The 12,251-nt window shown below is 43.6% G+C and overlaps 1 protein-coding gene across 2 annotated transcripts in view; it reads right to left on the bottom strand.

Annotated features, from left to right (window-relative positions):
* Positions 1–1,349: 1,349 nt before the first annotated feature.
* The window catches only part of LOC138567554 (zinc finger protein 84-like), a 440,340-nt gene continuing 429,438 nt past the window's right edge, over positions 1,350–12,251 (bottom strand). For both annotated transcript variants that reach the window (XM_069645888.1, XM_069645889.1), the window contains exons 5-6: positions 5,867–5,977; positions 1,350–4,072 (exon numbers count right to left, since the gene is read on the bottom strand). In XM_069645888.1, the coding sequence (XP_069501989.1) occupies positions 1,590–4,072; positions 5,867–5,977 (2,594 nt within the window). In that variant the 3' untranslated portion in view covers positions 1,350–1,589. The remainder of the gene's footprint in view (positions 4,073–5,866; positions 5,978–12,251) is intronic.

Here is a 12,251-nt window from a genome sequence, read left to right on the forward strand (position 1 = left end):
TTAAAAATATTGAACAAGCTGTCACTGCTACAGAGCCGATATTGAATTTCAAACATCACTAAAATCTAATTTACAATTTTTATTACACTCTTAAACTTAAAAACAGGTTGATACACATTTATTTTTCCAACCTTGAGGTCAACTATAGGCTAGTGACTTCTTGACCCACAAGGTCCCTGTGGTCCTTTGTCTGCCATAATGTATACAATACTAAGTGTGTGCGCGCAAGTGCGTCTGGCTCACCTGCATGCATGAATACAAAATGTTCCTTTGCCCACATCTGGCTAAAACAGATTGGAACCACCACCAAAGAAAAAAAATAAAACACCAATATGAAGTCAATACAGGTATATTGGTGCATTAGGTTTGCACATCACTTAGCCTTCTGTCATTTTTGTACCTACAGCACAGCGGTTCTTATCCTGCCCCCGGAACATGGATACTACATAAATTGTTTCCTTCCAACGCCCCCAACCCAATCAACTGATTAAGCCTGGGTAAATCTGTGTTGGTAATCTGCAATTGTGGTTGAAGAAAATGGTAAACCACCCACATGCCACCGGATAACATTAAAACGTATCCCACTTCAAAACAATGCATGATCACAATTGGTTTAGCAACATTTCATCTTGCACAGAGTTCTTTGAACATGCATTGTTCCCCTTAAGAGTTGAGATAAGATTCATGTCCCTGCCTAATAAGTGTGGTTTGCATAGCAATTACTTTAATTGTTAAAAATGTTTGCCCTGCCTAATACAATGCAACAGAAAACTGACACCTAGTGGATTGTGAAGGAGCTGGCTTGCCTGCATGCATAAACACAAAATGCTCCTTTGCCCACATCTGGCTAAACCGGATTGGAACCACCACCGATGAAAAAAATAAAATACCAATATGAAGTCAATACAGGTATATTGGTGCATCAGGTTTTCACGTCACTTCAATTGTATGTCTTTTTTTAAACTCTAGCACAGCAGTCCTTATCCTACTCCTGAACATGAATACTGGGTATATTGTCAAATTGTTTCCTTCCAACTCCCCCAACCCAATCAACGAATGAAGCCCGGTTAATCTGCAATTTTGGTTGAAGAAAATGGTAAACCACCCCCATGCCACTGGATAACAAAAACATATCCCACCCTAAGAGAATGCATGATCAAAATTGTTTAAGCAACATTTGATCTTGCTCAGATTTCTCCTTGAACTTGCAACGTTTTCCTTAAGAGTTAAGAAAGATTAATGTCCCCCGCCCAATTTCCTTACTCATAATAAGGGTGGTTTGCATAGCAACTACTTAATTGTTAAAAACATTTTTACCCTGCCTAACACAATGCAACCAAAACTGACACTTATTGTGTTGGGGAGGCGCCTCCACCATTAAGAGCTTTATTCACAAAAATGTGGGCCTTCGGCTTTATCAACAGTGTTCAATGTTTGAAAACAGTTTTTCGGCTACACTTTGTCCATTACGGGTGAGCAGGAGTTCTATTTCATTCCATGAAAGACTTCCGTTTTCACCTCACCAGCCCTTACATTTTTCTCACCCAGGCTCCACATCTATAATGCAACAATTTCTTATCTGGCTCAGTTCACTTTTCTACTTCATGGGTGGCTCGGTGAGCTTGCTGGAGTGACTTAAGATTAAAGCTTCGCTCACACAGATCACATGGGTAAGGCTTCTCTGGTGCATGGTTCCTTAAATGAACATTCAGAAGTGAGCTGGTGTTGAAGCCTTCCCCACAGTAGTGGCAATGAAATGCCTTTTCACCCGTGTGTATCCGCCTGTGGGCTACAAGAAGAGCCTGGCTGTTAAAACCTTTCTCGCAGTAGTCACATTTGTGTGGCCGGTCTTCCATATGCACCTTCTGGTGCTCTGTCAGGAGAGTTTCTGATGAAAAGTTATCCTTACACTGGATACACTGGTAGGTCTTCTCCCCAGTGTGGGTTCTCTGGTGCGAGAGCAGGAGTGCCTCGCCATTGAAACTCTTGTCACACATTTTACACTGGAAAGGCTTCCCTGAAGAGTGTGTGAGGCCATGAGCAATGAGGAGGGATTGGCTTGTAAAGGTCTTCTGACACTTGCCACATTGGTACGGAGATTCACCTGTGTGGGTCTTCAGATGAACAGTAAGTAGAGCCTTGTCATTGAAGCTTTTGTCACAGAACTGGCACTGGTGTGGTTTGGGGCCTGTGTGGGTTTGCTGGTGAGTGAAAAGCAGTGTTGAATTTGAAAACTCCTCTTTACACTGTGGGCACTGGTACATACGCACTACGCCAGTTGTTGGGGCTTTCGCTATGGGAACGTAGGTTCTCTTTGGCTCTGGTACCGTTACCTGCATGTTCGGCTGCACTTTCTCCTGACCATTTGGCTGCATTTTCTCCTGCACTTTCTGTGGCACTTTAAGTTGCACATTCTCTCCCACTTTCGGTTGCACCATCTCTGGCACTTTCGGTTGCACCATCTCCGGCACATTCGGTTGCACCATCTCTTTCTTGTGGGCTCTCTGGTGAACAATCAGAGCAGACTTGTAGCTAAATGTTTGTTGACACTCTGAACACTGATGCGGCTTGTCCCCAGTGTGGATTCTTAGATGTGCAACTAGGCCTGTTCTGTGTGCAAAGGTCTTTTGGCATATACCACATTCATATTTAGTCCCACCGGGTACTGCATGACCCTCAGCCTCCTCACATTTGCTGCAATTGTACACCTCTTCATTATTGGTCCCCTTGTGTACAATCACGCTTGATTTGTTAGTGAAGGTTTCCTTGCATATGCTACACGTATAGGTCCTCCTTTCTCGTAATCTTTGACCGCCACTTAAAGGAGATTTACTGATGTTGTTTTCTTTGTTTTTGGAATCATCTGGTTTTCTGACAGATCGGGTGGCCCTTTGGCTGGTAGAGGCTTCGATTGGCACTTCATATATTACCTCAGCTGCCCCTTCAGTGGGTTTTCCTTTATTGGTCTTAGTAGATTTCTGATTTTTAGGCCCCTTTGTGGATTCGTTTGCCTTTTTTTTCATTTCGTACCTTTGGTGAGCAACAAACTGAGAATAGTGACTGAATGTTCTCTGGCATTTAGAACATCTGTACATTTTCTGCACAGCAAGTGGTACTTGTTGTTCAGGGAGACGGGACTGGAGAGCAGGCCTGTTCTCATTTTGGTTACGTGGTTTTGGTCCCCTCTTCTTAGGGCCTTCCTTTATTGTGGCTGTGTCCTCGCTGCCATTTTTCCGCTTTCTACCAGTCGGAGCAGCTACTACATTGGCAGATTGCTCCAACTGGTTTGACTGACCCGCAATGGCTGGATTGCCAGGAGTAGTATCGGGCTGCTTTTCCTTAATGCGGGTGCTGTGGCGCCTGGAACTTTCTGTGTCAGAATGGCCACTTTTCTCTGCTTCAAAGGTTTTCTGGGCATTTCCTCTCTTTCCGTAATATGGTGGATTAAAAGCAAGGCCTGTATTTTCTTGACAACTTTCATGAGATATTGGAATTGCTTCAGTTTCTTCCTTAATATCTACATCTAGTGGAAAGAACTGTTTGGGCTGAACATCAATTGCTAACCCTTTCTCTAGATTATCTTCCTGTTTAATATTAAGAAGTAAAGGAATATCTGCTCCAAAGTGGAAGTTGTTCACATGTTCAGTGGTATTAAATATTTTAAATTTCTGTTGATTAGTGCCCACTTTTAGACCATGCGCATCATAGTCTGGTTTGTCTTTAATGTTGTAAGAATTAAGTTCTCCACTGCCAAATATGCTCTTTTGCCAGGTCTGCTCTGGTGTCTTCGTTTTTCGGCGTAAAGCAGGGCTTGACCGACCGTTGACTCTCACAAGGTTTTCCAATGCTTCTAGGGCATTTATTCCACTTTGGGAAGCAAAGCCCTTATCAGGGATTCCAAGGTCTGAGGGAGTCTGTGCTCCTCTATGGCCGACTGGCTTTGTAGCAATGCAGTTCACGGTGACGTTCCATTGTCTACCGTTCATTGTGATTTCTTGGACAAAGACTGTGGAGTCTTCTGAAACGCGTTTCAGGGGAAGAACAGGACCGTTGGACATCATAGGTTCCGGAACTGCAAAAGAAATAGAAGACAAAATTGTTATCTAGCTTACTAAAACACAATTAAAACATACCTTTCCTACTAATGCACAAACATTCTCTATCATACCCAGTTGCCTTGGTCCTTGAACTATGTAGATGCACTTTTACCTAGTTCTTCAGTGCGAGTAAGGGCTTTCAACTGCCTCCAAACTAACATCTCTCCTCAAAGGAGTTTTACTACATCTACTAGATATTTTATTAAAACAAATTATGTAAAGGAGACTATTAACCTTACACATGACTGACAAGACGGACAGGGCCATTGGTGAACAAAATCCAACCCTGGCACCGCCTATCTGCAGAAACAGCTGCTTTCAAGATTTCCTTCTTAGGATATTCTATAGGTCTTTCTCCCTCATTAAGAAATGTTCAATGAGAAACCACTGACTTGCGGATGAAAATAATGTTCAACATTACTCCAGAGCCCTTTCTTCCAATAGAAGAGATCAAGATGAGAGGATCATTGTGTAAGTGATTGTCGAACCTTATAACGTACAGAAAACGTTATTCCCCGTAGTGACTACTGTACGCCGTCTACAGTTCCTTTTCCTCCATACTTTGGGGTGGCTTTCCGTGGACAAGACGGGAGCCCTTTGCACGTTACATTTTGGATGCAGCAATGAGGGAATAACTACCATCCTTGACCCTGCCCACCAGCAACATCCATCAGTCCTTGCATCTGCTCAACGGATAATTTACACTAACGTCTTTAAGAAGGATAGTAGGCAGGTGTATAGAGGAAAGGGTACTATGAACTATGACTGCAATAGTCGCAATGGTATCCTTTTCTTCCTCCTAAGGAAATGTCTTTTGTTGAGTCCCCTTCTATTAAAACAATGCCTCTATTGGTATATGCCCTATCCCCAAAGAACTAACATGTACAGTTGCCAACCCACTTTTCATATGATTAGGGCTTTGCCAGATGTGGCTCTGCTTTAGCTACAAAACTCTGGAGTAATCTACCGGATGCGTTTCAAGGAATATAAGACCTTTGTCCATTTTGGACAAGAGAATCAAAACATTTCTAACCCACAACTTTCATTCTTACTTCACTGTTTACTAGCCCAAGTACTGAGATAGCCTTGAGTCCTAGATACTTCCACACCAAATCACAAATTGTTTCATAATGTGCTTGCCCCAATAAAGGTTCATATAGATTTCTCTTTGTACGCCACACGCGTCTCCGGGAGGAATAACATGCTGAAGGAATGATGAAGGTGACCACTTTCCTATCCATCTCTGGCAAGAGATTAGGTCACATCAGTGAGCACTCCACGCATCATTCTCCTTCAAACTGTATTGGCTGAATACAGAACAGTGGCTAATCAATATGTTTTGACGTAGCCGCAATGGGACATGGAGTGCTACAAAAACATTAAATAAACCCAAAACTGATTTATCAGTTATGCATGAACTCTTTAATGTCAGTCTTTGATGCACACCAGATGGAAGAATGGACTCTGAAAACAAACATGTCCTTGCTGTGGTAGGAAAAATACAGCTTTCAACCAAAGTACGTAAAATCTCTCAGGCATTGTGCCATAGACTGGGTCCCATTTGTGCCAGTTGACACTGCTTGTTGATGGCAAGGTGCCTAGTACCATTGTTTTAGAAGCAGAAGAGCAATTGTGCACTTCAATTTTAGCAGTGGTAGGCACAATATTCAGTTCCACATACATTTCTGTTTGTACTGCCTGGTATAACCCCCTCCTCACCCCCCAATAACCCAAGAATATCATATTGAGCGTTGCTGCCAATGTCTCACCATCAGGCATACTGTCATCTGTGGAATCACAATCTTCTCCGGCGTCAGGATCCGAGTCATATTCATCTGCTGCAATCAGCGAATTAAGGAATGCCTCTGTAACATCCTCATCTATGAAAAAAATGTAATCTCAATTTCAATTAAGCAATTTAGAAGTGGATAGTGATGTTAGAATTTGAGCCACTATACAGTACAATTACGACAACTGTTGTGCACAGGTTCCTGACCTTATTGCTTTCCTTCCACCACTGGATTCCCTTGTCTAGGTGGGGACAGAGACTGCATGGATTTGATGTTTTCAGTTGGAGATCAGCAGTTCTCAGGGGAGTTGTGGGACTAGGCCCTACCTTGGGGAAGGTTGTGCAATCATGCCTGTAGGAGAGTGGAGGTAAAAATGCTGGAGTGCTCTAGGGGAGCGGTGGAGGAGGGGGCGGTGTCTAGTGTTCCTACTCTCAGGAGACCCAGAGGAACAGATAGACTTTGTCCAACTTCCAGGATCACATGCTTATTTGGGTTGAGATAGGATGCATGATAAAGCTATTGAAATCAGGCCTATTCAGTGCCTTACCACTCATATCCCAGAGTCTGAAGTGCCCACCATATGATTAACTGCCAAACGCAGCCACAAAATCCAAAAGGATAAGTGCTGCGACACAGTCACCATCTGCTGCCATGCAGAGGTCATCAAGGACCGACAGAAGAGCAGATTCTAGACTGCTGGCTGGGATATAAACTGCCTGGTTGGGGGAGAGGGGGGGGAGAGCAAATAAAGGATTTGATAAAGTTCTCCAGGAATAGAGTTTTTTGTAGCATTGGCCAGGGAAAGTATGAGCAAAATAGGCCAAAACCTGAGGTCAACAGTAGATTTCTTGGGCCATGGAGTGGCATACCTGAATTGCCAGCCCAATGACCAGATTTGTGCTGGCTGTAGCACTGCCTAAATTAAAGCACTTGAGTGTGTTAGGCAGATGCAATGACCACACTAGTGTGAACCCGAGAGATGGCAAAGATGTAAATGTCATTACACCAAGGGTGAGATCAGCCATACTTGGTCACTGTACTCGGATTACAATTAGAAATTCAAGTGCAATGACCAGATATGTGCGGTCTTAGCCCTGGTGCTAAAACAGGAATTTTACTTCCAGCGGTTCAAATACTGCCACTGTACCAGAGTGATACCTAACCCCATTTCAGTGGCACAACAGGCCCAAATTCATTCACTGCTCCAGCACAAACACCAGCGCAAAGTGGGTAAGTGCTGCAGTGATATGACAAGTAATGTACATGCGGAGGAGGATTTTCAAATTAAGTGCTGTCGGAGGCCCTGTGCAGACAGGTATGCTTGCAAGCAGTCTGGGGTGCTGGGACTGGCAGTTCAGCCAGTTACATGTAATTATAACTAATGAAAAAATAACGAATATAAAAACAACTAATTCCAAAATAACATTTCTTTTGTTGTTTTTGGGGTGTACCCTCCAAACCCCCCCCCATTGTTTTAATACTTTTCTCCCACCCCCAAAGCCACTATTCCCTCTCAACCCCATTTTAGTTTTTTCAAAATTAGTTCTTTTGGTATTCGTTTTTAAATTTGTTATTTTTTCATTAGTTGTTCAAGTAGTAGCCGCCTTGATGATCGTCTGCCATTAGATGTGTCTTTGAATGTCCTGCCCATCTGGTTCAGTTAGTGAGAGATCTGCATACCAAAACTCGAATTCGAGTCAGAGTTGATATACAGGGTTCCTAGACTCCCTACATCCGAGACTCGAAGGGGGCTGAGGCAGGGATGCATCCTTGCCGCTGCCCTCTTCAATTTCTTTGTATCAGACGTCGGGGATTCATTTTGGGATATTGTTGCGGACCTGCCTAAATTAGCCTCTAGACCTAGCTCTGCAATTTTGTATGCCGATGATCTTGTGCCAATTTCGAAAACGCCCCAGGACTTGCAGAGATTGTTGGATGCTCTTTCCACCAATGTACTAAAGTGTCTGTCAATCTAAAGAAAACAAAAATATTGGTGTGCCATTAAAAAAAAAAAAGCATAAAACAACTATAATTTAAATGGACACTACAAAATTAAGTGTTAAATACGTATACTGGTGTACACATTCTAGGTGTGACATTGTCAGATCAGGCTGATAAGGCCCATTTTTCATGTTTGGCGCAAAAAATGTTAAGGTCCATTTCACAAGCAACCATTGTTGATGGTATATTTGGAAAATTTTCACTCCTACCTATCCTAACTTTCTTTCTACAGAAGACAGCTCCCATTGTTTTATATGGCGCTGAATCAAACAATCCGGTAAGTGAAACTTTGTGGAATAGGCTTGAATTCAGATTCTGGAAACGTATGCTTAAATTGCCAGGATGTGTCCCTGGAGTCATGATTAGGTACGAACTGGGGATAAGTTCCCTACATGCTCGTAATCTCTGGCAAATAATTGCACTTTTCAGAACATGCCTGCTATCTATTAAGTCAACCCTGCTTATATGGATTCTTTCAAAGCACATGTTTCTTCAGTCTCAGGATCTGTTTGTCAGGAGATGAAGACTGACTAATTCGAGCTCTTACAGATGCGAACATATCTGTAGATAAAATAACATCTAACCCGACCAAGGCAAAAACATTTCAACTAGATTGTATAAAAACTTGTGAGTTGTATGAAATATCAAGACTTTCAAAACCAACCATTTGGCTTCAAGAAATTTAGCCAACCCGAATCGTATCTGAAACAGTCTACCTTTATTAGGCTTAGATTCAATCTCTGGCCAAAACTGGAAATTCAGATCAGGCGCAAACTACTTTCAGTAACTCTGTTTGCCGATTTTGTCAGAATAATGCCGATAAAGAGACCGTACAACATTTACTGACAGTTTGTCTGAATTTAGCAAGTTTACGAGCACAATGCTTCAAAAAAATCTTTGATAGGTACATAGTGTCTCCAGAATATCTATGGCAAATGATTTTTTCAGGATTTTTGGTAACTATTGCTACAATAAATGTTTTTAAAATATTAAAATTGGAAGAAACCGCACATGCAGATGTAACAATATGAGATTATGTAACTGTATTAAAGCATGTTTGTTTTCTTCCTTTTTACGGAATTTAATGTCTACATGTTGCTTTAAGTTATGAGTTAGTGTAACTGAAATGAAAATATTTCTCTAATGTGTAATTGAAATGGACATTTTTATTACTGTTTTAACTATTGCACAAGTTTGGATTTAAATGAAATTGTAAAAGTTGACGAATGCAGCCTTGGCTCCGATGGTGTGGGCATGCATGTTTGCTGGCACAGGCCTGCTCTGCCCCTCATGCCTCCTTGATGGCCATAACCACCCAACTTGCGCCTTGGAGGCTTGACAGACTGGTTTTGACCCGCCAAAAGTGATGAACAAGGCATCCGATTTACAGAAGCTCGTTGTCCTGTCCAGATAGAATCTTAGAGCACGCCTGACATCCAGACAGTGCAAAACCTTCCGAGCCTCATCCTGTGGATCCGCAAGGAATGCTGGGAGTACTATCTCCTTGTTAAGGGGAAAGGAAGAAACTACCTTAGGGAGAAAGGCAGGATGTGTCCTAAGCACCACCTTGTCCAAGTGAAATGTGGTATAGGGCTCTGAAGCCACCAGAGCCTGAATTTCGCTGATCCCACGTCACGGAGGGCCAACCAGCAGGGCAGTCTTAATAGTAACCAAGGGTTTGGGTGCCAGGGCGCCCAATACCACCTTAAGGTCCTAGACCGGATGTGGATGTTTGACAGGATGTAATCCGGTCAGACCTGCTAAGTGCCGTTTTAACCAACGATTGTAAGAGAAGATGCTGCCTCCGCAATTCTTGTAGGCCCTAATGGCCGGCACATACGTACTGCAGGTGTCTTCCTGCACACCCGAGTGAGCCAGATGCGCAGAGAAGGATAACACATCGTCTAGTGAGCATGTCAGAGGATCAATCTTGTTTGTCTTGGTCCAGTGGCAGAACCTGTTCCACTTGCTCCTGTATCAACTCCTGCTGGAGTAGTTTCTTGCCCCTTGTATGATAACCAGGTTGTCCTGTGATGTGTAGATGCTTCAGGGTGACCTGTTCAGGAACCAAGCTGCCAGGTCTAACTTCTGCGGAGCGGAGCACTGTGCCGCCCTGCTGGGAGAGTAATTTGGCTAGACCCAGCGGGAGGTGGTTACATGTCTTTGCATCGAAAACTTTCCAACAAAAGTAAAATGCATCAAAGGTTTTCCAACGAAAATGATTACATCGAATGCATTTTCTTTTTGGGGGGGTCCCCCAACCCCTTGTTTATTACCCTTACAACCTCATCTCAAACAAAATTAACCATTTACCCCACACATATGACAAAGGGGAGGAACGCTGGTGACTTTGGCTATAGGCCTTGGGCGCACATTTTGTCAGGATTGACAAGGATTTAGCTGTTTGCGAGCTATTTATTTTTTGTCAAGTTCCTCATCTGTCGTCGAGTGAAACAAATCCCGCCCCCCCCCCAACCCCACAAATGGCTGTGGAGTGCCTTACTCCAATATGAGCTGCTGGCTTCCGATATGAGCAAAACCACTGGAGAGCTCCTGGTCTGTAGAAGTAAAAAGGCGGGAGCAGCTTTGTTTGGAGTTGAGTCCAGGAGTTATGGTGGACTTGACCATACTTTCACCATCAGCCACAACATGTTCTGTCACCCCATCCCTGCGCAGAAAAAGTCTCCGGACCAGCACCAGTGTATAAAACAAGATACGGTATGCGGACTGCAGATACCAGACCCCCTCCGTCTCCCCCAGTGAACTGAGGTGCGTGCAGGGTGAACAGTAATTATTCAAATCTCTTGTCAGCAGAACAACGAAGCAAACAGACAAAGGGTAAAGACCCAACCAACCCGTCCCTGCAGGGTCTCTGGCATATTAACACAGAGGGGGCATCCTTCCCTTGGTACTTTGCTGTTTGCCTTTCAATTCGGCAATCAGACTTATGTCTTTGTCATGAGGGGTACACAGTTAAATGACTTCAGTGTACCATACACATTATTTACAACAATGCTCAGAAAAAGAACACCAAGTTTATTCAAAAATAGAACAGTGTTTATTGGTGGTCTTATTTTGTTTGTTTTCTTGATTTTTTGATACAAAGTATTTCGCGGATAGAGTTCATGTCAAGGTTTTGATTCTTTATCCCAAGATACAAAAACTCAATAGTACGTAGTGATATTTGTGAAAATCCTTAACCTGGCAGCAGCATGGTCCAGAACAGATGTCAGGCTCCAAGCACAGCGTTGGAACGCAGCAGGAGGCTGCAGCATCAGGTGAGTCCACGGCACAAGAAGGGCCAGTAGCAATTTCACCAGAAAGTGCACCGCAAGCACTCACAAAACACTGCATGATGAACCTACAGGATGAAGTAGAAAAGAGGCTCACGGAAGAACTACAGTCCATTGTGCAGACACAAAAATGACATGCACGCAATTACGGTAAGAGTTGATGCAAACTAAATGGCAATTCAGTCTCTGCAGAAGGCTGCCTCATCAACAAAGGACACTGTCGATGGCTTGACAAGAGTGCCGAAAAGGTTCTGGGCAGATCCGAAAATAGACATAGAAGAGAGAATCTGCAAGTGAAAGGGTTCATTGAAGGCAGACAGCGCTTGCCTTGATGCATGGATACAGAAACTTTTAGCTTTCGTGCAACCAGAGGGCCAGAGGCATCATCATGGATGGGATCCACAGGGTGAGGTGGGCCCACCACGGCAGAACATGTCCCACAGATGATGTAATGAAATTCCACTCTGACTCAGTGAAGAAGATCTTGAACCAGCTAGAGATGGATATGATGGCATGGTAAGGGCAAACGCTGCATATCTTTCAAGACCTTTTACCTGCGATGCTCCAGAAGATCGCCTTCTGACAAATCACCGAAAAACCAAGGAAAGCGAAAGTCAGATATTGTTGGACTTTCCACTTTTTGGGTTAAAACTCATAGGGTGCCATAAGAAGAGTTCCACAACATACTGGGCATACCAAAAGGTGATGGGCCACCAACCACCCCACAGCCTCGGTTTTGGATGGAGAAATCTGCAAGCCGACCAAGAAAGTAGGTTCTGACCGCACACAAGTCTTGAAAGCCCCCCCCCCCCCCACTCTGGCATGGAAACACACCAGGTGGCAAAGGAGGAAATGCAATTCAGACTCCGATATAAAGGAGGAAACCGTTGAGACGCTGTGAAAGATGTAAGACACACCCGGGCTATCACTCTGAAGACAGAATGACCTTAGAAGGCAGCTGTGGCAAAAACACTGACTTACAATGGGTTGAACACAGACTCAGACTGCAGGCCCTTCATAGGACAAGCACTGTCCGAGTCCATTATATAAGAGCAAGAATATTGGCAGAG

The sequence above is a fragment of the Ambystoma mexicanum genome, chromosome 2p (genome assembly GCF_040938575.1).
Source record: "Ambystoma mexicanum isolate Mex_15411 chromosome 2p, UKY_AmexF1_1, whole genome shotgun sequence".
Lineage (NCBI taxonomy): Eukaryota > Metazoa > Chordata > Amphibia > Caudata > Ambystomatidae > Ambystoma > Ambystoma mexicanum.